Genomic DNA, 27,049 nt, shown 5'->3' with positions numbered 1-27,049 from the left:
CATCTTGCGAATTCAAATGTAGACTGCCTTGTCGTGGAATTTTAATACCCGCAACCGTATACAGTCGACCTAAGACTTGAAGGAGACACCGAAGAATTCCCGAAACCTGCTGATTCTAGAAAACCATCCGTTAAGTTCGGAATCCTCAACGGTGTTGTAGAACGACAATTTTTCGGATTTAGTGTGGTTTAATGTTGTTTGGTCAATATTACCTTTAGAACCGCAAATAAGATCATTCAATTTATTATCAAAAGGAAGTCACGCGTTATGTCGGAACCAAAGTGCTACCACTTTTTTTCTTCGCCACTTTGGCCTCGTGCTTGTTGAAAATTTTCTTTCGCTGTCGCACATTCAGGATTCGTAGCACGGAGAGTCAATAAGATCGTTATGGGGTTCAAGGCGGGTCTAGGAGTGTTCACAAATTTCTAACTCAAAGAAAAGGCGTGGCATCGAGTTGAACCAACAACTAATGGAAAAATACTTCAGTCTTTGACCACAGTCGCGCGAAGCAGAAGTGGGGATAACGGAAACGTCAGTATTTAATGAATAAATAAAGATTATTTTCTGGATTTTTAGGGTGTAGCAATCCCGATAGGAAATGTGGTGAAAATGAAAATTTCCGATTTCAAAACTATGACAATGATTCTAGAACTCTTGTACTAATAGAGTAATCCACGAGTCCTGTACTTCGTATTAATAAATGATCGTGCCTTTACATTCTAGTTATTTTGATGTGACCGGGCAGAATATTTTACGATAATATAACCCTTCCATGCAAATTGAAGGCAGGCGTGCGTGACATCATTCAGGAAGCCAATCTAGTGGTGTGACTGACAGCACCCACACGGAAGCCATTTGTTTTCGTCATAGTCCTGCCTAAGTAAAATATCTCAATGTAATGAATGTAAACAAGCTGCACATTCTAAGCCCTCCTTAATTCAAGCTGAGGTGTTGATTGACTCGGTGGCATTTCCACGAACGACGGCTCATTAAGTATAAAATCACCTCCACGACAGACGTTTTAGAAACAAACTTGGAGAAGTAAGGTTAAGCAACCGGCCAATCAACGACATGGCGACTTTAAATGGGTTTTCGGCGATTTTGGCCTTGCTTCTTATAGCAGTGAATTCTCAAGAACTGGTTAAAGGTAAGTCAAACAACATGTTTTGATCGCAAGAAAAGCGATTTATTTTGTTACGAAGCTCTACCCAGTAGAAGTTCCCCACGGGAACCTATGTGAAACGAAATTGCCAGTTTCGCACGATGCGTGAACAAAAATCGATAGCGCTTCGTTTTCACCCATATCTTTTTAAACCGTTAAGTCTGAAAATTTCGTGGTACATTATCTTTCATATGATGATCTTCTTTATTCTCATTACTTGTTTGCTTGAAAATGTGCTGATATTGTACGAGGAAGTTAGAAGTTGATCATTAAAAGTTGTTACGATGTAGCGAAATACAGCCGTTGTCGAAACCTCTTGGTGCGCGAAGATGCTGTGAGAGCGATATTGGCAAGATACCATTTTCATTAGAATCAAATATCAGCCGTTGTTCCTTTGATTCTTCATTTTCCCTTTTCTGTGGCGAATTTGATTTCCTTTTCCGACCTTTTCCTTCTTCAGTAAGAGTTAACTCGTGAACTACAAAAGTTAAATTACGATTCAAATTGTACGAAAGCTTTGTGGCGCAAATTGCGTATCAGTCAAGACAATTCAATTAAGCCCACCCGTATTGAAAGACGAACTCATCTTATCAGTTATATTGTGTTCGCTTTTAGTTTTTGTTAAGCTCCTTTGGTAATCGTAGATATCTGAAGAATTTTTCTGATGTTGACAAAACTGAAAGATGCCCCCTTGTGAGATACATTGCGGAATTTTCTTCAAATGACCAAAGAAGAAACGCTTGCTTTCCGTTACATTGAGAGAAAAGTTGTCTATCTCTCTCAGTTATGGAAAGGGAAAACATGCACTGGAAGTTCACGTCGTTTACTTTCAAGGCTAAGACAAAAAACAACACTCGGTTTTCGTTTAATTTATTTTCTTTAATTTGACACTGATTCAGGAAATTTTGGTTAACAGGTTTTTGTTAAAATAATAACAATTAAAGAGGAACATACTGTAAATTAGAAAACTGTTCGTATAAGTTTACAGGGTTCACGGTACGAAGACATGTTCGACAGCTTACATCGTTAAGCCGGCTTTATATCTTTGACAGGCCATTTGATGGCATGCAGCGAAAAAAATAGCGTGGTGCCTTTCATTTGATTTTATATTCTTCTCTCTTATGACAAACTTAATGTAAATATTGCTAAAAAAAAAAAAACCGTCAATGACGGAAACATTTACTACGCCTCACGATTTTATTGTTATATTATCACGATTACCTTCCAAAATTATAGAATGGTTTTAGTGCGAATTAATAGAATTAGTATTGAATGTCCTTGAATTTTACTCCGCCGGAATTAGGACGCGGAGTTAAACTTCGAAAGCGGATTTAGTTTTGCGTCCTTGGCACAAAAGGTAAGGAAAATAATACTCAAAAACATGACTTGTTTTATACCGGGGTGAAAACCCGTCTTAAGTTCAATTCAAGCGAAGTGAAACTAGGAATCAATCACGCAAAAGCACAATTGATCACGTTTCTTTAGATTTCAAAAATCCATTGTTAGCCAAACCTTTGTAAAAACTTTACAAAAACGAAATCATCTATAATCAATTTAATACATGACAGACTGACGTTGTTATACTAAACCACAATGTCTAGCGAGAGAAATCTCTCAACGAAGGTATTGAATTAGTCCAGCAATTGTTCTCATTCAGTTCTGTCTACATGCTTCCTCAGTAAGCCCATTGTTGGTTTTGTGGTTCACCATACCCATTACAAACGGATACGATTGACGACGCCTAATCTGAAGCCACAATAAATGCATTTTTACATTTAAATGAAGCAAATATTACGGAATATTGGACCATTTAATTTACCTTAAAATTCCGACTTTAAATGTCATTACAAAGATATCGCGTGGATTTATCCTAAGCTTCAATTAACACGCGACATTAACTAATATCCAAGTTTAATTTTGTCTTGTTGCGTGGATCTAAGAACTTTTCTTGCATACCACGTTTTATAAGTCCTCTGTAGTGTTCCTATGATTTTCAGTGAAAAAGTTGTATTCCTTTTAAGAATTAAATCTTTAACATAGATAGTAATTAGAGCCGCGCTATTAAACTCGTATTGAAGTTTGCATCATGCATTATTCATCATGGCGTGAGTGCAGTTCATTTTGCTTCACGAGAACACAATTGCTATATGCTTTAGCTGTGTCATCGAGTTATGATGCTCTTGAGAACACTGGAGCACTTAAGAAACTACAGTTGGTCTTAGCTACGCTTTTAGCAACTCTTACGCTTCTTTCGTGTTCTCCAAACTTCCCGCTTACTGAATAACTTGATCATGTGAGCTGAAGTATTGAGCCAACACAATAACAGGAAGTCTTTCGGAAAAACGTGAAGTATTTTTGGATCTTCCCGACATATTCCGTTGAATATCGTGTTGTTATCATTGGTCATTTTTCGATGCGTTCCCTTAGGCAAGTCTGTTGAGTCCTTTATTCATCAGTATGTTTCGCTCTATTCGATCTGTAATAAAGGTGTAAATTCTCAGTACAAGTCAGGTTGGAGGTCATGAGAAGAAACGAACTGACCTGCCAGAAGTATCATGTGTCCTCTCAAAATGTATAGATATTAGTAACGAGATTATAAATGTTGAGGAAAAAAGGGACTTAAGTTCTTGGGTACCGTGTTTGCGGACTCAAATCTAAGACCTTTCCTGCCTCGTTTCCAGAACTTTTTCCTTAAAGTTGTTTCAAGGACAAAGCCCTGAAAACGAATGGACCTTTCGCATACCTGTCTGATGTTCCACTACTCTACTAGCTACGAGACAAACCTTTCCCAGTCTCTTGCTTTGTATCTGTTATTTATTCATATCTTTGTCACTGCACACTGCCAGGCTGTACATACCTTTCTTTAACTTTCCATAACTTTCTTTTTTCCTTTGCCGGTAAAAGTCTACAAAATTAGTTCTAGCAGCATTCGAGGTGATTAACTCGTTTGAACCAAAAGCAATATGGCGAGCGATTTTCTTGGTAGCTTGTGTCACTGACTGACGTCTGTTTGCTTTTCTGTATTAGAACAATGTACTCAGAAATCAGACGTCGCCTTCGTCATAGACTCCTCGGGAAGCATCGCCCGAAGAAATTTCCAGAAGGAAAAAGAATTCGTGAAGGAAGTGGCGTCCACCTTCAAGATGGGTCCCGATCAATCTCAAATCGCCGTCATCTCGTACAGCGACGACGCTCAAATCGACGTCAAATTCGGCGAATACTCGAACGTCAACGACTTCAACGCTGCCGTCGACAGTGTAAAGCATCAACGGAAACGCACGCGAATCGACTTAGCTCTAGATCTTGCAGCCACCAGTCTCTTCACTCCCGAAGGGGGAGCCCGTCCGAACGTTGCCAAGGTGATGGTCATCCTGACGGATGGCAAGCAGACCAATATGACAGGTTCGAAGACGCTTGATGTAGCGGTGCGCCCTCTGCTGGACATCAATGTGACGATTTTTGCGGTTGGTGTGGGCAGTGCTATCGACATCAACGAGTTGTTACTCTTGGTGGGAAACAACGAAGAAAACTTGTTCAGGGCTCAGAACTTCAATGAGTTGGCTAAAGACAGTCTCCGTTTGGCTTCTCAAACATGTCAGAGGATCAAGCCTCCTACAGGTGGGAAGACGGTTTATTGCTATTCGCTCCCCTTGCTTCCCATGGTATCATCATCTATCCCTTAGACGCCAACTGGCGCATCGACAATTGAGATTCCTCCATCTCTATAGGTCCTTGGCAAGCCATGCGGCTTGCTCCCAGTTAACGTTTAAGCCTCTGAAGTTCTGCCTGTACAGTCCACCTCCAGGTGGATTTGGGACGGCCTGTCTTACTTTTACTCTCTGGGGTCCATCTGAGAGCAACTTTAGAGATGTTTTCACATGGTATGCCATTATTCTAATTGATCGAAGGCCCGATGGCCTAATGGTGGTCTGGGTTCTAGCCCTCGCACTGTTGCTCTTTCGACTGAGCTAGGAGCTAGACGAGAGCTGTCGTGGATTATTACCATGGAAATTCGTGGCAAGACAGATTCCCTTCGCAATAGCACCCTTGATATCTATCTGACCACGACCTGTTCCCCTGTGGCCTCGTAGATAAATTGATAGAGCAACGATGAATAAATCCGAAGGCGTGGGTTCGAATCCTCAGAACTCGTATGATCCCTTATGTCCCCTCTTGGCTTAACTCTCAGGAGGCAATTCTCGGTTCGATATCGATTTTCAGCATTCCATATGTCATTAGTTTAGTAGACGAACTTTTGATTAACTATGACGTATAAGTTTTCAGCTAAGATATTTGTACCCGCATTCAGTTGTATGGGTGGGCATACTGACATGTGATCTTTTTAATGTCAGTTCATGGTGACTGGTCCGTCTGGGCTGAGTGGGGTGACTGTTCCCAGTCGTGCGGCGGTGGTGTTCAGGGACGCCGGCGATCGTGTACAAATCCACCTCCCAGCAATGGCGGACGGGATTGCCCTGGAAAATCAACGGAGTTGCAGAGCTGCAACACCCGAGGGTGCCCAGGTAACTTGCCTAGCTAGCCTTCTATGTTTTATATATCAAAAAAAATCGAAAATGATAACCAAGAGCATGCAGTAAAGTAAGTTATCCATGAGCTTCACAGCATTTTTCTCCTCTAAGCTAAGTTTGAATCAAATCGCAAATTAAAAATTGGAAAAGTAAAAAAGAAAAAACAGAAAGTGAAAAACAAGTTAAAAGAAACAACACAGGAAAACTATAAGTTGGGAGGGACGAGACGCATTCCGACAAACTTAATTTGAAAGCCTAAACGTATCAAGATGCGTCCTCCTTTTCGTTAGCCTCGTTAACCTCGTCACGCACTCTTCTCGAAAAGACCGTGTGACGAGCCCTTGCATGGGGCGTCTTCGTAGAAGGCTATCATTGCATAGACCTTGAAGAGCCCTACAGGTTGAAAAAAAATGATTCTTTCTCTTAATATTTCTTTTTTATAACTTTATCAATAGTGAATGGATCCTGGAGTGAATGGAGTGATTGGGGTTCCTGCAGTCTCACCTGTGGTGAAGGTGGAATCAAAAAGCGCTCACGAACCTGTACCAATCCTCCACCGGCCAACGGTGGACTGGACTGCGGAGGACCGCAGGAAGAAACGAGTGAATGCAACGTTATAGCTTGCCCAGGTAAATTGATTTGTCTCTAGCTGAGGGCAATGTGTATTTTTAGATTGATATCAATTCTAAAAAAATCCTAACAGACAGGCCAGAAAGATCACAATTTCTGGGCTACCAGAAATTAATAAGTTTAATAGATTAATGTTTTATGTTTTACGTTTTTACCTTAGAACAATTTTCACATGTACAAATTTATAGCTCTTATTCATTTATATATTCATTTATTTCTTTAACAAATATTATTATTTGAGTGTCCACAATTAGTTATCTAAGCTAAATACTAAGACACTTAAATAAAGTTCATTCATTCATAACAAGCGTGAATATAAAATTTGACGCGGAATTCTCCGCCTCCGACGGATGCCGTTACATATTTAAATTGTTGCTGTCACGCAACTCCTTTCCTGTTGCTTTCGCAGTGGACGGAAGGTGGAGCGAATGGCAGAAATGGAGCGTGTGCACGAGATCGTGTGGCACTGGAATACAAACAAGAGCACGGACATGCGACAGTCCACGACCAGCTCACGGAGGCAAGCAGTGTCCGGGATCCAGCGGAGAGACACGTTTTTGTAACACTAATGATTGCCCAGGTACTGAAATGTTCTACAGTTAAAATGATTCTTTTATAAATGTTGAGTGGAAACAAAAATATAAAAGCACCTTCGGATAAAAAAAACTTTATGCAGTTAGTTACAGTGGCAAAATTCCAAGTTAAAAACAAAATTTTTTTTTTTTCAGTCGACGGAAAATGGAGTGGGTGGAAACCATGGGGACCGTGCACAAAATCTTGTGGTGGTGGATCACAGACCAGCTCGCGCACGTGCACCAATCCTCCTCCGACCAATGGTGGGGAGGAATGCAGAGGAGAGAATGAACGATCACGCGATTGTAATACTCAGCCTTGTCCTGGTAAGTTGAACGTCAGTTTTAATGGTCTTGATCGTAACAAAATGCTTGGTTTGGCTCAGGATATGGCAGTTTCCATTTTGCTTCATTCACAATTTGACTGAGATGCTAGCGTAGGACATTCTATCCTTGTTTTCAACAGTCGACGGGAAATGGAGTGCCTGGGTCGAGTGGAGTATATGCACGACTTCCTGCGGCTTGGGGACACAGAGAAGATTCCGTTCTTGTTCCAATCCCCGCCCGACCTATGGTGGACGAGAGTGCATTGGGTCACGTATTGAAACAAGGAATTGTAATAGCGGCTCGTGCCCAGGTAACAAAGATGAGAAAATCTTTCAAAACATTTATCATCATACATGTCAAAACCCTTTCAAATCTACGCTGCATGGCTCATGCAAGTTATCTGAAAGTTTGGTTAGTAAACGTTCTGAAAAATCCGCTACATTGGAGCAGTAAAGATTGGTATTTTCCCTTCAAATTCAGCTGTAGCTACTAACTTGAAAGGGATCGTGGAGTACTATTCTCGACTAACCTGTTGGTATATTATTTTATTTATTAATGCTTCTGCCACTGGCGTACAGCTTGCTACCAAATATGGCATGTATAAACGTTGTGCTACCTCTCCGATACTTCCTCGCTTGTTGAGATAACTAATGTTTGTCGGCTATATATTCACCGCATTTCGGCACACATCTAACCTAGGCATGCTATTTTCTCTATAGTGGACGGTCTTTGGAGTAATTGGGAAGAGTGGGGTACCTGTACAAAGTCGTGTGGTGGCGGAGTTCAGAGACGAGTACGGAGCTGCACAAATCCCCCGCCTGCTAATGGAGGCAGGGACTGCCTCGGACAAAGAGAACAGACACAAATCTGCAATCAAAATGCCTGCCCAGGTGACCTATCAGAAACCTTTATATTCTACTTACTAATTGTTTTTTTTTTTTAATAGTTTTTAAAATCAAATTATAAATTACAATTAAGGCTATTTAATTACAAATAAATACAATGATGCAAGAGACAGCAAACGAAAAAATGTGCCGGTGTACAAAGGATCTGTAAAAGACCACGGTTGCAATTCTTGGCTTTCAGTTTGGGCTCTATCATGTCGTTGTCCCGTGAAGCTTTCTACGTAGTTATCAGCCTTGCTTCATTGTTATTTAACTACAAACACTGATCATGCACATGGAAATAAATAAAAATAAATTTATAAAAGCGAACAACCACAACAGCAAGAATTACAACTACACAGAAGGTAAAAAAAGAAACAAAATGTAAACATTAAAATAAACAAACACCTCCTTCTTTAAGAGGTCGTGTGACAAAATATGATAATTACGGCCTTTGGGATTTGGGACTTAGCAAAGATAAATGAAATTTGAATACACTCTGCAAAGATAAATGGAATTTGAATACACTATTCTTTGCTCCCTAAAATAACTTCTCAAAAATTGAACTTCACCTTTAATACTCTACTTTATCTTAAATTTGCCTTGCCTTAACCTTTCCTTACCTTCCACGTCTACATCATTTTAGTTGACGGTGAGTGGAGCCGTTGGGCAGAATGGACGGCCTGTTCCAGAACATGCGGCATTGGTGAGAAGAAACGTTCCCGAACGTGTACGAACCCACGACCAGCAAATGGAGGTAAAGACTGTCCAGGAGCTGCAGATGAAACTCGAGAATGCAGCAATAGAATTTGCCCAGGTTGGTGACTCTTCATAGGTCCTGTTACGTTCAAAATAACACGTTCGCATAACTCAAAACAAATTTTAAACGTGCACAACATCATGTATTTCTTTTAGGTGTTTAATTAGGTTGCTTTGTATTAGTTCCGATTGGGATAATCAGGCCTTCATATACCACTCCTTGTGAATATCACACCACTTGACGCCGACCAGTTTACTCGAGGCTATTTTTTCCTTATTGTTTATATCGTTTTTTTAAAATAGCGTGTGACATTTTCTTATATTCTCAGGCGTGTAACCTGTATTCAGCGTGTCTCAGATTCTTGTAAATAAACTCGACCATTGCTGGCGGCTCCCTCCACTATCTGTTGAATTGCTTGTCTCCGCTATTTATAATACAAATGTTTTCTCTTCGGCTGAGCGAAGCGAAGTAGAATAGAAACGGTAATAACCCTATGAAAAATTAAACCTGATTGAAAGAAACGATGGTATTTGAACAATATGTCAAATAATGTTGTTGTTTTCGTTGTTGTTATTTTTCTATAACAATTGGTCTGTTATTTTACAATGAACCTGAACCTGCTGTGCGATAAGTTCTAAATGTTTGAAATAATTTTCCGCGCAGTGGATGGCGAATGGAGTGATTGGAAAGATTGGTCACCATGTTCGACCACGTGTGGAGCTGGAACACAGGAACGTGAGCGCACGTGTACCGAGCCACGCCCAGCTTTTGGCGGGAAAGATTGCGTTGGTGTTAGTCGGGAGAGCAAATCATGTCAAGGAATACCCTGTCCAGGTAAAGTCCTGGTTTCAGTATCCATTTCTTTCCGTGTTCAATATTTGCAAATTTCTCCGTGCAAGTGATCTTTTTGGAATATTCAAATGATTTAAATTTTCTTTTTTTTTTTTTTTTGTTTTTCCTGCCAGTGGACGGCGGATGGACTGACTGGGAAGACTGGACACTGTGTTCGCGGACGTGTGGGACTGGATCGCAGGAACGTGTGCGTTCTTGTACCAAACCACGACCAGCTTTTGGCGGGAAAGATTGCGCTGGTGTCAGTAGGGAAACCAAGTCGTGCCAAGCGAGAGCTTGTCCAGGTAAAAATGACGTCTTGACATTTTCCATCGAAGCAAGATTCTCTGTAAAACGCCTTCACTTGACGAATATCTGTCTATCTATTTTTTTGTGAGCTTGAGTTTTCAATGACTGTGCATTGCCGCTGGTGTGCATTCTCGAACTCGGGAAGATGTTTGTTTTCATGGCTTCGTTGCTGTTTCTCCACAGTTTTAGTTTCGGAAGAAATGGAAGCGTGACGCTAACGATGTTCACTTAATTAATATAGCCGGGCTCTTCATCAGTTTGTAATTGAATATTAAAGCATTATGCACATATGTCACAAAGCGTTCATACACTCACGTCCCTATGGCATAAACAGTCTGCAGTCAGTTGGGGAACAAGTCTTTTTATACTCCGCGCGGTGAATAAATGTCGAGTGTCGGCGAATTGTTGAGGCGACCGAAAGTATCGTGCGCATTTTTAAGTGCGGCTTAAGGTCACAGGAAGTTTCAATCATAAATGTCCTTTGTTGGTCAACTAAGCCTTGATGATAAATATGTGTTAATAACCAGCTCCAATACAACCTTTATCGGGGGCACTAGCGTTTAGCTTGTTAACATTTACAAAAAAACACTCAGTGGTGACGCCAGTTCCCTATACTAATTACGATGTGAACTTGTACCCTTTTCCCTTAAGTTGATGGACAGTGGAGCGAGTGGAAACAGTGGACTGAATGCACAAGAACTTGTGGTGGTGGAATTCAAACACGTGCTCGCACGTGCACAAGACCCAGCCCCGCCCACGGTGGAAAAGATTGTTTCGGTCGCGGAGATGAGACTAGACCATGTGGCACTGACTCTTGCCCAGGTAGAGTGAAGTAAAAAGATACCCAATACGCGTTAAACGATAATAAAGTTTGCCATTTTAATGTCTCATACGGAGCCAACAGCGCAAACGGTTCGAAATCGCAAGTGCATTTTGGCATAAGTTTCAATATTTTTCTGTGTAACGTAATATAACTTTTACCGTAATAGCAAGCGAGTGGAGGCGGGAAAAAGTGAAGACCCAGTACAGCGCATAACGGTTTCAAAAGGCAGAAAGCAGTAACATGAGATATCGTGGTTCCCGTTTGTACTTAAAGTATTATTTTTCTGATACAGTGGATGGCAACTGGTCGGAGTGGACAGAATGGAGGGAATGTTCCAGGACTTGTGGCGGCGGATTCCACTCACGCTCTAGAACCTGTACCAATCCCCCACCCCGGCACGGCGGAAAAGATTGCTCTGGGAAATCCGATGAAACTCGTCCCTGTAGCACTCAGTCTTGTCCAGGTATAAAAATGCACAGTTACTCTGAATGTTTGCTTCGACAACACCTGTTTCAACTAAGTTAGCAGCTCAAATTTGGTAGCTGTTTTATCAGCTCGTTGTCGCTAACCGTTCGTTTTGATTCTAAAACAGTGGATGGCCAGTGGAGTAGCTGGACCGTTTGGACTGCATGCTCAAAATCATGTGGTAAAGGCGAGCAAAAGAGAACTCGTACCTGTACAAATCCACCACCAGTCCATGGAGGAAACCAATGCACTGGTCAAGCTCAACAGACGCAGGGTTGTAACGCTCAGTCTTGTGCAGGTATGTAATGGTGTCTATGAGTTTTAGTTTCAGGCTGTGATTGTCAGAGGAGCCTGCAGTTAAGAGAGCGACGTTGACAAGTAAAGTAAGGTACTGTGAAGATGATAAGCTCTTCCCGTCTTCAAATGAAGATTTGCTTTGACAAAAAAGGACTGAGGTTTAAGTTGTGTCTCTGGGTAAAAAAAAAACTGATATACGCAAAAAATAAAATAATTAGGTTTTTACAAAGATAATATTACATTATTCACCTTTTTGTTTTTCCACCACCATGCAGGTTGCTCTGAAATCGCTGACATTGCCTTCCTGGTGGATGCATCCGAAAGCATGACAAAGAAAGACTTTGAAAAGGAGAAAGAAGTCATCAAGAAAATTGCCGCCACTTTCGACGTCGGTAAAACAAAATCCCACCTCGGGCTCATTTCATTTAGCACCGACGCGCACATTCGCGTAAAGTTTGGGGACTATTTGGATCTGCGCAGCTTTCAGGACGCCGTCGACAAGATTCCATTTGCAGCCGGTGGCACACGCTTTGACAAGGCGTTTGGCGAGGCGGCCAACGGGCTTTTCTCTCCCAATGGAGGATTTCGTCCTGATCTTCCCAAAGTTATGATTATCCTTACTGACGGCAAGCAGAGCGCTGATTACGATGCTGTACCGATTGAGAGGTCCGTACTTCCATTACGCCAGCTTGGCGTGCGTATCTTCGCGTTGGCAATTGGGAGTCAAGTCGACATGAATGAACTGCGACAAATGGTGAACGACCCCAAAGATATTCGCGCTTTTAAAGATTTTGATGAGCTTTTAGATGACGTCAAAAAAGTTGGAAACCAGACTTGTGAAATCATTAAGCGACCAGGTAAATCCTATGGGTTGAATAAAATTGCAGTGTATCACATCAAGATAAGAACACCACAAGAAATGGAGGAATAAATTTCTGAATGCACAAGTTTACGGCTCAGTGCAGTGTTCTGACAAAACGTATCTAAAACCAGAATTAGAGCTTATTGCTCCCTCTAACTGCTTTCATTTTATAACTAAGGCTTCTTGGTCACCCGGACAGCTTTTGATACGTGGGAAATCCAAATGCTACTGTTTTTTTTTTTATGACAGGAGAACTTCTATACTTCGTAAATAAATTTCAGGTTGTAGCAGCCTTAAACTGCTGTGCGTAAACTCAAACGGACCAACAACCCATTGAATTGGAACCGCGATCTGGAATATTGTTACACAAAGTGGTTAATGCCATATTTCTCAATTCATTTTACCCTTCAGAGGTGCTGTGCGTCGAAAAGGCTGATGTAGCATTCCTCTTGGACGCGTCCGAAAGCATGACAGAGAATGATTTTGAGAAGCAAAAGAGCTTCGTGACAAAAGTCGCCGAGTCTTTCCACATGGCTCCCAAGACGACTCAGTTCGCATTGGTGACTTACAGTAGCAGTGCAATGTTGCACATCCGGTTCAGAGATCACTTGAATCAAGACACTTTCAACAAAGTTGTAAAACAGCTCCCATTCGCTGCCGGAGGAACACGATTCGACAAAGCCCTCAAACTCGCAGCAGACGACGTTTTCACCACGGAAAGCGGTGCGCGGCCGGGCGTTCCGAAAGTCATGATCATCCTTACAGACGGGCGACAGAGCCAAGATTACGATGCCATACCTCTTCAGCAAGCCGTCCTACCACTGCACCAAATGTCAGTGCAAATTCACGCGGTAGCCATTGGCAGTCAAGTGAACCGGGTAGAACTTCGCAAATTGGTACGGAATGAGGAGGATATCTTTAACATAAAGGACTTTGATACCTTGGTGAACAAGTCTCGACAACTGGCCAGTAAAACTTGCAACATTATCACCCGTCCCCCTCCAGGTAAATAACAATATTAATAACCAGAAGCTAAGAAAACCAGTCATTCTAGGATAAAAGCCCTATGAACATTAAAAATTCTAGTTCATTTTAAACTCATAGTTAGCTAAGGAAAGACATTTGAATACTACAATTTAGACCAGGTTATTTTTTCTTATGTCTTTGTTGTTGTTGTTGTTGTTGTTGTTTGTTTGTTGAGGTTTTTTGAAATCCGCTTCCATTTGACGGTACTTTAATAGAAATCGAAAATAAAGCCCTGAATAATTTGTACTCTTCGATCTATGCAACCTTTGACTTTAATTATTTCCCTCTCTTATTTCCCTTATCTTAGTTGTGAAATGTTCCGACGATGCCGACCTTGCCTTCGTCGTCGACACATCAGGCAGCATCAGTGATAAGAACTTTCAAAAGCAAAAAGACTTCGTTAAAGTTCTCGCCTCTTCGTTCGACCCCTTGTTAGCGGAACACCAACTTGGCTTAATATCATACAGCAGCGATACCCAAATGGAAGTAAGCTTTCAAGACAAAGTCGATCGAAAAGAATTCGAACAAGCCGTGGACCGTATCCCTCATACCAAGGGTCGAACTCGTTTAGACAAAGCCTTAGAGCTTGCGTCCTCTCGGTTGTTCACTGCTAGCGGGGGTACCCGCTCGGGGAAACGCAAGATCATGATAATACTCACGGATGGTCGGCAGAGTCAGGACCCGGATACCGTTCCCCTTAAGGACGCTGTACTTCCCTTGAGGCAGTTGGGAGTACGGATCTACACGGTGGCCATCGGCGCCGAAGTGGATCTGAAGGAGCTGTACCAAGTCACGGAGCGAAACGAAGATGTGTTTCCGGTCAGCGATTTTGATGACTTGGCGAACATGGCAAACGACATTGCGTTGAATACGTGTCGTGTTAAAGCTCTATCGCAAGGTAGATAAATCAGTTATAGAGTTGAGTTTTCGTAAATGCAAAGAGAGGCACACGTAGGTTTGGTTACGTGGGCTGCTAATTATTTTTTTTCTTTTTTAAGCAGAAAAGCGAGCGCCTTTTCACGGTGGAATCTTGAATTTTGCTTTCTCAGTCAGGGTTGCTTAATTATAACTTGGATATAGCAAGATCTCACTATTCTTTTCTTGGTTTTCTTATTTTTGTTTTCTAATCTGAACAGGTCAAATAAAGCTTTCTGAATGTCACTTGAAATTCGATATAGTTTATCGCAATTTCTTTAGCATTGTATGCAAAGTCTAATATCAATTGTAAAAGTTATGAGCGTTAAACGTGTTTTAGATTTAACATTGCCTCGAGAGCCATTCATTTCGATGCCAAAGGGAAAATCGTTTAATTCTCTTAGAAAAATGGGCTAAGCAATTTCTATTTTTGATTTTCATTTATCTCACTAACACCTATTTCCTCCAATTCTTTTTGGCAGGTCAATGTAAAGAATATATCAACTTAGCATTTGTGATGGACATGTCGAGCAGCATCACCTCCAAAAACTACCCAAAAGAAAAAGACTTTGTCAAGAACGTCGCAGACACGTTTTCCATCTCGCCAACCAAGACAGATGTCGGTGTCGTCACGTACAACCGAGATGCCAAACTGTGGATCAGTTTTGGACAGTACAACAACAACGAAGATTTCAAAAAGGCTGTCGACCTGATACCTTACTGGGGTGGCTCAACGCGCATCGACAACGGCCTAAAAATGGCCTCCGTTGAGCTTTTTGGCAACATCAAAGGCGAGCGCGCCCAGCTTCCTAACGTGCTTATTCTGCTCACGGATGGCAAGCAAAACTCGGATCCTCGAGCGACACCCTTGGAAGAAGCTGTTCTGCCGCTGTTTCAACTCGGTGTCAAGGTGTTTGCTGTTGGCGTTGGAGATGAGATTTCTCGCGATGAGTTGAGATTGATTGTCGAAAAGGACCAAGACATCTTCACAGTGGACGATTTTGATGACTTGTTGGCGAAGTCTCATCAAATTGCCCGCGCAGCATGTGACGAAGTGAAGGCAACTGAACGTAAGTGACCACTGGCGCTAGGCTTGTTGCTGGGGTTAAAAACAATCTTGTCCCCGGACTCTTTTCGGTCGTTCAAATCCAAGATGGCTGACTAGTCCGACTCTGACTGCCAACACTTTGTTTGTTGCTCACAATTGTGGGTGCGATAGTGTGTTTGTTTGCTAGTTTTGTCGAACTTAACGAGTACTTGAGTGATTGACTGCTTAACTGATTGTTCTGTCGCTTAAACGGATGACTTACCGATCACTAAAACTCCACTTTATGGCATCATAAGAAATTACAGTAAGCAATCAGTTTCCACAGTCCAAAACCCTCAATTTAATTTTCCAAAAGAAAATTATACAAATACAGAAGAATTGAAATTGTTGGAATTATACTTATAGTCTTCTTTTTCGTTTTTTTAGTCTCTTTACAAGGACTAGCTGGGACGTACCAATCCTGTTTCAAAAATGTCGACATCGGTTTCGCCATAGACTCCTCAGACAGTGCCACGTCAGAGGACTACCAACAACAAAAACAACTAGTCCAGCGACTCTCTTCTTATTACGATGTCTCCAAACAGGACACCAGGGTCGGTGTTCTCTTATACAGCGACAAGGCCTTCACTACTGTCGGAATGAACAGCTACAGGGACTCTTCCATTCTCAGACGAGCCGTGGGTGCTTTACCTCATCTCGGCGGAGGCAACAGAAAAGACAAAGCACTGGTGACTGCCAGAAGGATGTACAAGGCTAGACGACCATCTGGATCTGCACAGGCTACCAAAGTTTTGGTTTTTATCACCGAAGGTGCACAGTCGGGTGTAGCAGCTGATATGCTTCCTCTTGAACATGCCGTTCACCCGCTCAGAAAGCACGGAGTCCGAGTAATCGTGGTAGGGGTTGGGCGCCAGGTATTGTATCAGGAACTGAGGAGCATTGCCCAAGATCCTAATGATATTTACTTGACATCGTCATTGGACGACGTGGAAAAAGTAACGAGGGCGCTGATGAAGATCATTTGTAAGGTAAGATAAGATTTGAGACCTTACGTTAGCCATGATTGATCTCTTTTTATTATTATTATTTATTGCCACACACTTATAATATTTACAATTTGAATACATATACGTACATTAATTACAATTCTAAAACAACTACTTACTCTACCTACAGTAAGACATTTACTTACACTTCATTACAATACTTGTCTAATGCCTATCTACATATTACCCAAACGTTACATTACAGTAAGATTAATTTCTTGCTCACTCAGACTGTCAGTTCGAATATAGTTGCAAAATTGGATGAATCGTTAGAATACAGCAGTCATAGAATTGATTGTAAACCACAGGTATCTCTTATCTAAATCTCATTGCATAAACGCTGTCAAACGATATTATGAACAACGTAAATTTAGGAATTTGTATTGGAATCTAACTAACGTTTTCAGTAGCTAGAGACACGAAAAAGAAAATGAAGAAAAATGGCCGCCTTCCCTCTCTGTCTTTAGATATTTCTTATGTTGCTGAGGAGTTAAATCCGTTTTAAACCGATTTCAGCGGGTTTTAGCTTCACTGTTTTTCTCTCTAAAGAAAAATGGTGTGTAGGGAATTAAGTTACCTTTTTAAAAAACATTTTTACCTCAAAGAAATTGTCTATATACAGTTGCGCTCAGTCGTTACACGATAACAAACTATCCCCTATTCACCCCTGACGCGTGTGTCCCCTAGACCTCCTGCTAAGGGTAGTGAGGTGATAGTTTGGGCACCAAAAAATGTCGTCATCTTTCCTTTGCAGTCGTTTAACAAGTTTTCGCAATTTTCTCTTCGCAGTCCTAAGATGACGCACGCAACAGACAATGTCAAGTGCCGAGTGGATTTCATTCACATCTGCTGGCGATTGGCCGGGACTGGACATTGCTCACAAAGTGATAACATTGATCCATTTAGAACTGAAAATACATATGTGGATTAGAAGCTCTGAACTAGTGTCAACCATATTGCTACGAAACGCTTCGCATCGCGCCATTCGGATGGAAGGTCTCGATTGGTTTACTTATTCACATCGTTTTGTTGGTTTTCTAAACTTCTTAGCCAATCAGCTTTAAGTTTCTCCTCTTCTGGAATAAAGTCAAGCAATGGAGAAAACCAACATACTGATGTCTTAAATCAATCAAAACTTTTAAATCGACTGGAACGGTACCTCGTGTTTTAACTTGTAAATTGTAGACCGTCGTTACCAATTTCCAAATAGATGCAATCTGCGAATACAAGCAGATTTTCAGTCGAACTGAAAGACGTTACACTATTATTTATAAAACAAAGTAAGGGTTAAATAATGTTGAGATCATGAGAGAACTTTTAATAAAATTATATAACAACAGAAGTAAATTACCATTGTATTTCATTTCCTTTGTACTTGTCTAGCTATGTATTACATGTAGAAGCAAAACGACCGTCTGATTGCATTGTATCTCTGCGACTTATTAGTTAACATAACCGTAAGAGCATTTTTGAACACGAGTGTCGCCAGTTTGCTTTGGTTTTAGATTACCACGAAGCGACTGGCTTAAAATGCCTTTGCCACTTTGTCAGCCAATCAGAACTGAGTAAAACCAAAACCAATCGTGACTCGCTCGCACCGTTTTCCCGCGCATTGCGTCGGCTACATGTATTTGCTTCGAGTTTTGATTGGTTCGCTGGATTGGCAGTGTACCTTGTGACTGGCAAGAGTGATTACTCCGGTTTTGGTTACAAGACACTCTAATTGGCTTTCTGTGGGGATTATCCCGGGGGATGATCTGATTGCATATGAAATAGCACCTCTGCCAAATTCAAGAGAATCGAATTTCAAAATAAGAAAATATATGTTAAAATTTCAGAAAATTTTACAACCCACACTGATGGACAAGACGGTTCATTAGCTCTGAACAAGATTTTCTCTCGCTCTTAAAGATGACCAGTTCGTCTGCAAACGTTTAAACCATTTTAGATATTCAAGAAATTCTAGAATGATAATTTATCCCCGGCGATACCAACGATCACTAATCATTCACTGCAGTAACTTTAAGAAGTTAAGGAAATTTTTTACACGAAACATGGCTTTGACAGGTAATATTACAGAAGTGTTAAAAAACAAGCCACTCAAATACTTAAAAATAATTTACAGATACAATGCAATGGGGTTTTGAATAATTTGTACTTATAATTAATATCGGACAGGCTTTTTGTTAATAATGTAAAAGTACGAGAATAAAGAATATAGATATTTGAACCAAACCTGCACTTCTTTTTTATCCAAATATTGCACATGGGAGTGTGCACACAAGATTCCTGTCTAAATAGGCTATTTCGGAGCTGGGTTTTGTCTAAACGAGTCTTCGAGCGAAAATGTGTTCCCGCTACAGGGTAAATTTCATGCGAAGGTTTTGCACGAAGACTGGTTTCGAAACAGTGGCACAAGGTAGAGTGTAATGGCATATTTTAGCCTCATTACACCCACCCACCTCGTCGCGAAAGCCCCAGGCTACGATATATTTTGGTGAATGTACAGTTGCCACCCAAATAACGCTTGCCGCCCGGCTAAATAACACTCGCCGCCCGGCCAAATAACTCTTGCCGTCCGCCTAAATAACACTCACCGCCCGGCTAAACAACACTTACCGCCCGGCCAAATAACCCTTGCCGCCCGGCCAAATAACTCTTGCGGCAGAACTAAATAAGCCTTGCCGCCAAAATAACACTAGTACATATTGCATGCCTTCGTTTTAATTGGTTATTCCTCTCATCTTTAGCGTTTCTGGAATAGACTTCTTTAATTAGCTTGGGCGGTTTATTGCCCCATTTCAGACCATGTGACGATACTCTTGAGAATTCTCGCTTTAAAGAACAATACTCCAGAGAATATCACGTGGTCTGTCGTTAGAAAGACAGACAGACTACCCCGGGTGGAGGAGGGGGAATGGAAGAAACTGTTACCGCCCGACAAACTTACCGCCTAGACACGAAACTCTGCGCCTAAATGACGCTCGTACGTATTGTATGCCTTAGTTATTATGGGAATTCCTCTCATCTTTCGCGTTTCATGGATTTGTTGATGAGAAACCTAACAGGCTTGTCTATCAGTAGACAAGGAAACTACGATTGCCATTGCTAAGATGCCACGGACTTAAATGCAGGAATGTTGAAACAATGCCACAGTTTTAATTAAGGACATATTTTATTCAAAAAATTCATACAATTTTTATAAATAAACACTGAATTCTGGTTGCAAGCAAACTTGGGAATGAATATGCAAGAACCATTTTTATACACGATTTTTCAAATTCAACAATATTTAAAGCTCTATTTTTGCAAATGTTGGAACATTCACATTTCTCTTGGCCATGCTGGCGAAATATTATTTCAAAAATTTTGGCAAACATTTGCCAAACTTAAATTTCAATACAATTATTTTAAAAAAATGTTAAAAAAAAACCTAATCTACAATGAAGCTTAATTTGTAAAGTATAACTATCAATAGCAATGGGAACAAGAAAACAAGATAATCTTTTTGGTAGAACAATGAAGATTTCTGGAAGATTCAGAGCAATCATCTGAATGTAAATTGAAGCTTACTGTCACACAAAAATGCTTTGCAAGGGAGTCAAACTGTCTTTTCTTGGTCAAATTCGTGGTTAAGCTTTCTCCTTTCTCTCAAAGAATGTGGCAGGCAGCATGCCACTTTGCACATCTACACTCTCTACAGGCCCTTCAGAGGGTACAAAGTAAGCTTCGTCTGCAGCTGGGACCTGTGGGCATATTCAAATTGGACGAAGACAGCCTTGGAGAAAGGAGAGAACCCACCAACGATAATGACGAGAATCACTTGTAACAGAACTATATTGATGAGGATACGATGACAGTAGTCAACTACACCAAACTCTTAATTAAAGATCTCAAAATACCAGATGGAGGTTTTCTTGCTCCTGTTGCCCCTAATCTAAATTACTTAACCAAAAATGTAGACTGAATAATGTATCAAAAGAACTTATATTAAACGATGTCCAAGTTTCACAATCTTTGTTGTAATTGTTGCACAACTTGACAATGAACTTGCACATCAATTTGCATTTTCTTTAAAATATTATATACTAAGAGCGAACATTTGATTGCAAAGCAACATTTTCCCACACCATAGAATCTTCCTCACTAAACCACAGCACTGAAAAAAAAATTCACGTAGCCTCCAGCCGCTCAACATAATGCTGCCTGAAAAAAAATAGCTTTACCTGACAGAAAATCACCAAAATGACCCGCTTTCTGAGAAAAAGGTGAGTAGTCCCTCAGGAGTCCAGGAGAAAATGTTTTTAAGTGCAAATACAAGTAAAATTAAATGGCAATGAAGAAAGAACACTGTAAAGGCATAAAACACATAGAGGATATTACATGGCGGCACAAAGACACAAATTTTATTTTTAAGTGGTTAGAACAACATTACATGAATGAGTAAAACAAGTAAAATGTTGTTTTAACACAAGAAAATAAAATTCATATCTTCAAGCCACCATGTACTCTTCTTTTTATTATATAGAGACTAATTTTATTATATATAGACTAATCCATTGCTTGCCATTTTGACCGACCGTTTGCAAAAACAACCGTGAAAAAGGCAAGAAATGATGCAATTGATATCCTCACTGCTGAAGATATGGAAATTATGCCACTTGGATCCCAGAAGTAGTTCCTCATGAATTTTACAAGCGGTGTATAGTAAAACACTAGTGTCTATATAATAAAATGTAATGCAATGAAATTCAATGCAAAGCACATGCCACAGAAATTCAATTATATTTACACTTACAAACGTCATTGCATTAGTCATGGTCCTAGGAAAAAGCCCCAAACCTCTCAATCAACATATCAACCTTGTGTAGGTTTTTGGCCAGATGGGTGTCTGTGTGTCTGTGTGTCCAGTGGATGGCCACTTTTTAAAGAAAATTGTCTTATTTTTCTTATGTTGCCTTATAAATTGTTCGTTTGAGCAGGCCCCATAACACATTTTGGACGGCCACTTTTCAAATTCTGGCTAAAAGCCCAAACTTGCACCTCCCACCCATGTCACGACATGCTATGTTGCAACATAAGGTGTGGGAATTATTTTGTGCAAATTATACACAAAGCTGCATAGTACAATAGCAATAGTATAACAGCTATGATAGACAATAATTATTATCTTGTATGTGGATAAAATTGAATAAGGAATAACATTCTTGTATAGAGAATCTAGTATTAACAATAATTGTTTAGAATAGTGTGTTTTTCATGGTCTTGATCAGCGAATGCCTAAGAAAAGACAACCCACAAGATTCTGTTCCTACACCCCAACTGATTGAAAGGGGCTTGATTGTGCTACATGTTAAGTTGTATTTTGGTAGCATGTAAAGTGGTCTTCAATTTGAAAAATAATAGTTTGCAGTGATAGTATTATACAAAAGAAAACAGGGATGCCAAACTGAAACATGCATGAATGGTCAAAACTAGAGAAGTTCAAACCAGACAGCAAAATACCACCAATGCCTTCATTTTTTGTCATCAATGCAGAAGAAAAGAAATATTAGAATAAGGCCAACCTAGCCCTCAAAACCATTCAAGTCCCAAGACTGATTAATATTTAATTCCTCCCTGCAATTTCAACAAAAGATCAAGAATTTAGGGAAGGAGAGTTATAATTTGTGCTGGGACTAGAAAGGTCCAAGTACGGTGGAACCCTGGCATAGCAAACCTTTATATAATAAAATCTTTGCATAATTTCATATCTAGTGCGAACTAGATTGTCGGTGTTGCAAGCAGAAGCTGAAGAATAAGCCAATCACAATGCTTGATTCCAGGCATTGCAATTGGTTGGTTCCTCCGTTTCTGTTTCCAACTCCAACAAGCTAGTTTTCACTGGATCATAGGTGTTGGAGTTGTAAGTGGAATCGGAAGGAAATGGAAACATTCTGATTCTTCCGACTCCAATACCGTCGAGTTTATGACCCGGCTTACGACTCAGATTTACAGTTTTCACAAGGTTGTAAGCATTCTTACAACTCTGACTGCGACTCCATCGCTAGTGAAAACCAGCCTTAATGTATGGCTTGCTGAAAGGTGCTCCCCAGAGCAGCCACCAACATCAAATCTTAACAAGCCATGCTTTGTTATATCAGGGTTTCACTGTACATAGTTTGAAAAGCAACAAGGGTTTAATTCACCTCATTTTTGGTGCAAAACTGCTTTTTCAAGCGGTGATGTATTTTCAAACTTGGAACATTCGCAGTCATCAATGACCGCTACTTCCTGGGTAGTATCAGAGCCCATGTCAATTCCACTGTCAGCTAATGATAGTGAGTCTGGGTCACTTGTAAAAGCAATCTCTTCACCTTGATTGATGCTCACTTCTGCGTCGCTGAGGTTTTCAGTGCTTCCAGACAAAGACACTGCATCAAAATTTTCAAAAGAGTTTTCAAACTGGTCATGTTCCTCCAACGTTGATTCTGGTGCACCATCAACATCTTTTTCTAACTCTTCCTGAGTCCACAAAGAGTCTGCTCTGTCACCATCAAAACTATCCGACTCCACTGATTGTCTTTCTTCTACCTGATCTTCGCTTTCAATGTGATGGGAGGAAACTTCTCTCTCCTGCTTACTGTCATTACAACAGCTCTTTTGTACTCCATTATCATGTTCACATTCAGGTTTTGTAGACTGAAGAGCAGGTAATCCTTTAGAGTGCCTTAGTACAAGCCATTGTCTTGCACACCTTTGAATAACTGTCGCTGATTTCTTTAGCTTCAGAAATCTACGTCTTTCCCTGAACCGCTTGTAAGCAGCTTGTATTATTCTTACTGCATTGTCTAATACTGCCTCCTGGAACTTTTCTATTAGTTTGATACAAGCACTGTAGTCTTCCTTAGATTGAACCGTTTCTCTACTGTCATCAGAATTGTTGTCATTGTAAACATTATGTCTACAGTCCACTAGATGCTGATTATTTGAATCTAGATTTTCTTGCTCCTTTGTTTCTAGGGAATCTGAACTAGTTTCAATGCCACCATCAACAGCTGAGTTTACACCATTCTCATCAACTTTACTTGCGTCATCTTTTGTATTTTCCCCTTGCTCTGATATTGGCTGTAGAGCCCTGGGGGAGAAAAAAAAATAGACAATCAATTTTTTAGACTGTTCACAGTCCCCTATTTTTCCGTGAGATCGTAGATGTCGATCATTGAGTTTGATGGGCCACCATCTTGGTCTCTTGATGTGAGCGAAACTGGGAGAGTACAAAATGCCCGTGGGTAGTGGCGGTGGGGTTAACAACGTGGGGGTGATGGGGTGGAAAAAATAGGGAGACTGTAACAGCTTCACTCCATCTGGTGTTCGCTGCGTTAGCTGCTCCAGCTACAACAACACCTGATTGGTCGAAGGGACAATAGAGTTCATCAAAACGTAGCAGAGCGTTGACAACTTGAGTGACAGAAAGTGACTTTCATCACTTCGCGGCTCAGGCCATCGATTTCAAGACAGTTTTCTGAAGAATGTTCTGATTTTGATCGTCTGTCTGCTTCTTGTCTTGGAGGATTGGTGTTAAAGCGCGAGCAAAAGGAGGCCGTTTCTCGTTTACTCAAAGGAAAAGATGTTTTGGCGGTTCTTCCGACTGGTTTTGGCAAGAGTTTAATATATCAAAGTTTCGTTTTGGCGAAGGAAATGGCTGAAAGCTCCGTTGGTTGTTCTTATTTCCGACTGAAATTTTACAGTTAATGCCACAAAGACGGCACGCATCTGAATAATTGGAATTTTCTGTGGGTTTTGCCGCTTTTTTTGGAGTCAGAGAAGAGTTCTTCCATCCCACATTCATGCGACTCAACTTAGTAAACCTTCAAAATGTTTCGAAATTCACAACACAGTAATGTGTATTCATATCATCATTTCTGATTTAACAGGTTTTTTCCCAGGGGAGGAGATTGTTGATTGATTTGATTAACAGAGGCGCCAAACTGGCGGCCGCGCCCCTTGAACATGAGACAGAGTGAAGCTGTCACAGTCTCTCTATTTTTTCTGCCGGCTGTGCCCTCCACCACCCCTACCCACGGCATTTTGTACTCTCTCCAGTTTCGCTTGCATCAAGAGATCAAGATGGCGGCCCGTCGAGCTCAACGATCGACATCTACGATCTCACAGAAAAATAGGGGACTGTGAACAGTCTAATCGATTTTTAGGCTCATAATAAGTATGGGTTATTGACCAAGTGTAAGGTCGAGATGACTGGATATTGGCCAAATTCTTTTTTTGTGTGTTTGTGGACCGAGACAGAGTTGAGGACCATAAACACGCAAAAAAAGAACGAGGCCAATATCCAGCCATCTTGACGGAACAAGCTTGGTCAATAAAGGATTTATTATATGGCCTTCAGAGAAATTTTGCTTGCAGGACACGGCGGGTAGTCCCGAGTGGGCAAGATAGCTCCCTCTTGCCCGCTCGGTTAGCCAATCACAGCGTAGGATTTGATTCATCTTGCTCGCTCACGGAGCAAGCCATATAATAAATGTACTTAACAGCTTTTCAGGCCAGAACTTAACACAACTCTTTTTTATGCACTTTCCTCTAAACTGTCCGGGATATTTGGTGACCTGTAAAAGAGAGACCAGGAGATTCGGTCTGCATTTGGGAGATTCTCGGATAATCCAAGAGAGTTGGCATAGATGCATACAGTCAAGTAAAAAAGTGACAGGAAAGTATAAAAGAGAAAATCATTGGTGACATCAGCATGTCGGGATGCAGAGTGTCGGTATGCACAACAAAGAATTTCAAAATCAAGCTTACAGGAAATGTATGGAAATATCAGTAATGTGAAATTGCATTGTCCTGGGACAAAAAAAAAAAGAAATATAAATTGCACACTGCTTCACTGTTATATAACGGGCATATAAGCCTACATCCGGTGCCTTTGATTTCTCATTTGATAACAAATATGTCTAACTCAACTTTGATTTGCAAAATTTTCTTCAATGTTCATGTGTTTAAGAGTCCCTCGACTGGATGCAGTTTGTTTGGAAACAACTCTGGTAAGCGACTGCCTTCATTAGGAGAAAACAATGGATATCCAATAATGCAAATCCGCTGTGTTTTTCAATGACTACACGTGTGTTTGGTGATGAGCGGTGAAACGCCTCTTGTCTCTCGTGCGGTACTCCGTAAAGCCTTAGTGAATCATAACAGTGGGCGAAGGTCAGAGCGGAAAGTTTTTCACAAAAATTCTCAATACAATATATTCTTTCGGCGGCATGCGGCAAACTTAAAACCCAGCAAGACGTATAGATGTCTCCGCAGTATTAAACTAGAACGCAATCGATCTCTCGAAAATCGAATTTACAAAGCATACACTAATACGAAAATGGTCTAAAAACAACATACAGTGTAGTTGGCCCTGATTACTGTTTTAAAATTAAAGTTATTAATTCTCACACTTCAGGAAGGAAAGTTGTTTAGCTTTTTGTGGTCGTGCGAGCTATAAAATATGAATAAGCGATTGTTTAGTTTTGAGAATAAATGGTCAGGCGTTCAAGCATGGCAAAAAAATACCCAAAAATCAAGCCTCGGCTTGTTTCCTTTCAACTGAAGACATAACTCACTAGCGTTTTCTAATTCGATTTTAAGAGTATCATTGTTTACAGCATGCCTCCTCGTATATAATCTCCCATTTGGTATACATTTTCGAGGAGCTTCTCCATACCTCCGATGTTAACCGCACAATTTATAAGAGAGAGGAATTGAACGAAGGAAATCTACATGTAAACCATTTGTGCGAGGTGAAATGTATCAAAGAAAGTTCACCGAAAGGTTGCGAAATTTAAGTCGACAAGCCGAATCTTACAGCGAACTTGAACTTGACGAAAACATCTGCTTGCAAATGTTTTTTACTAGTGTTTTCTGCATACTAAAGAGGAAAATGCCTTAACGCCCATAATTAACAAAGAAATATTCTCCCGCAAAAACTAGATCCAAAACAACGCTTACACATCTAATTTTGAGCAGGAGCTTTGCGGATGATAGTGTTGTATACGTAAATTGTATTGATTAAGCTTAATGTTACACAATACTATCTGATGTTTGCCTCTGAAATCACCAGGGAGTTTATTTTCGTAAAATATAGTATAAGTGAAGTACCACCGATTTGCTTTGATTGCCGCCAATCCAAGTAAAACTACACTCGTACGATAGCAGACTTACTTCTAAAAGATAAAATCGTGAAAACCTACCTGGTGAAGTATTTCCATCTCCACCTCCAGTTACACTGTTTTTGACGAAAACTGCGTTTGACAGCAGGAAAACACTTCACCGTACTCGCTTCCAGCACATTCGTTTCACCTTCTGGCGTGGAGGATTCTTCGTTTTGCTGTTTCTTATTTTCGTCCGAAGGAGAATTCATTGGCTTTCGCGCAAGCGATGCAGGATACTGAGGAACACGTGAGGGAAGCCAGGTTTATAAGCGTCTTGTTGTGCTCCAGAGTGTTCGAGGATGTTGACACAAATATTTCATACTGAATTCAAAACGTGACCGAGGAAGTGGGAGGGCTCCAGTGACGAACT

At 40.7% G+C, this 27,049-nt stretch overlaps 2 protein-coding genes across 3 annotated transcripts; one reads left to right on the top strand and one right to left on the bottom strand.

The window, feature by feature from the left end:
- The first annotated feature begins 240 nt into the window (after positions 1-240).
- On the top strand, positions 241-18,711 carry LOC145486577 (coadhesin-like). The gene is made up of 20 exons (XM_081465267.1): positions 241-1,147; positions 4,190-4,780; positions 5,515-5,685; positions 6,147-6,320; positions 6,731-6,901; positions 7,050-7,220; positions 7,360-7,530; positions 7,940-8,110; positions 8,751-8,921; positions 9,528-9,698; positions 9,830-10,000; positions 10,656-10,826; positions 11,120-11,290; positions 11,420-11,590; positions 11,865-12,446; positions 12,863-13,456; positions 13,785-14,375; positions 14,875-15,462; positions 15,867-16,468; positions 17,276-18,711. Exons 1-20 carry the CDS (start codon positions 1,072-1,074, stop codon positions 17,279-17,281), a joined length of 5,685 nt encoding a protein of 1,894 aa, XP_081321393.1. The 5' UTR covers positions 241-1,071; the 3' UTR covers positions 17,282-18,711.
- A 2,717-nt stretch (positions 18,712-21,428) lies between these two features.
- On the bottom strand, positions 21,429-27,035 carry LOC145486581 (uncharacterized). 2 transcript variants are annotated; one of them, XR_014049304.1, is made up of 3 exons: positions 26,719-27,035; positions 22,460-23,603; positions 21,429-22,422 (listed from the first exon to the last, which is right to left on the bottom strand). XR_014049304.1 is itself a non-coding variant. In XM_081465271.1 (2 exons), exons 1-2 carry the CDS (start codon positions 26,886-26,888, stop codon positions 22,676-22,678), a joined length of 1,098 nt encoding a protein of 365 aa, XP_081321397.1. In that variant the 5' UTR covers positions 26,889-27,035; the 3' UTR covers positions 21,429-22,675. The 2 variants fall into 2 exon arrangements, 1 of the variants encoding a protein (XP_081321397.1); XM_081465271.1 differs by having other exon boundaries at positions 21,429-23,603.
- Positions 27,036-27,049: the final 14 nt, after the last annotated feature.

Source organism: Orbicella franksi, chromosome 5 (assembly GCF_964199315.1).
Source record: "Orbicella franksi chromosome 5, jaOrbFran1.1, whole genome shotgun sequence".
NCBI lineage: Eukaryota > Metazoa > Cnidaria > Anthozoa > Scleractinia > Merulinidae > Orbicella > Orbicella franksi.
Note: the sequence above shows the minus strand (reverse complement) of the source record. Positions and strands in the feature narration are given on the sequence as shown.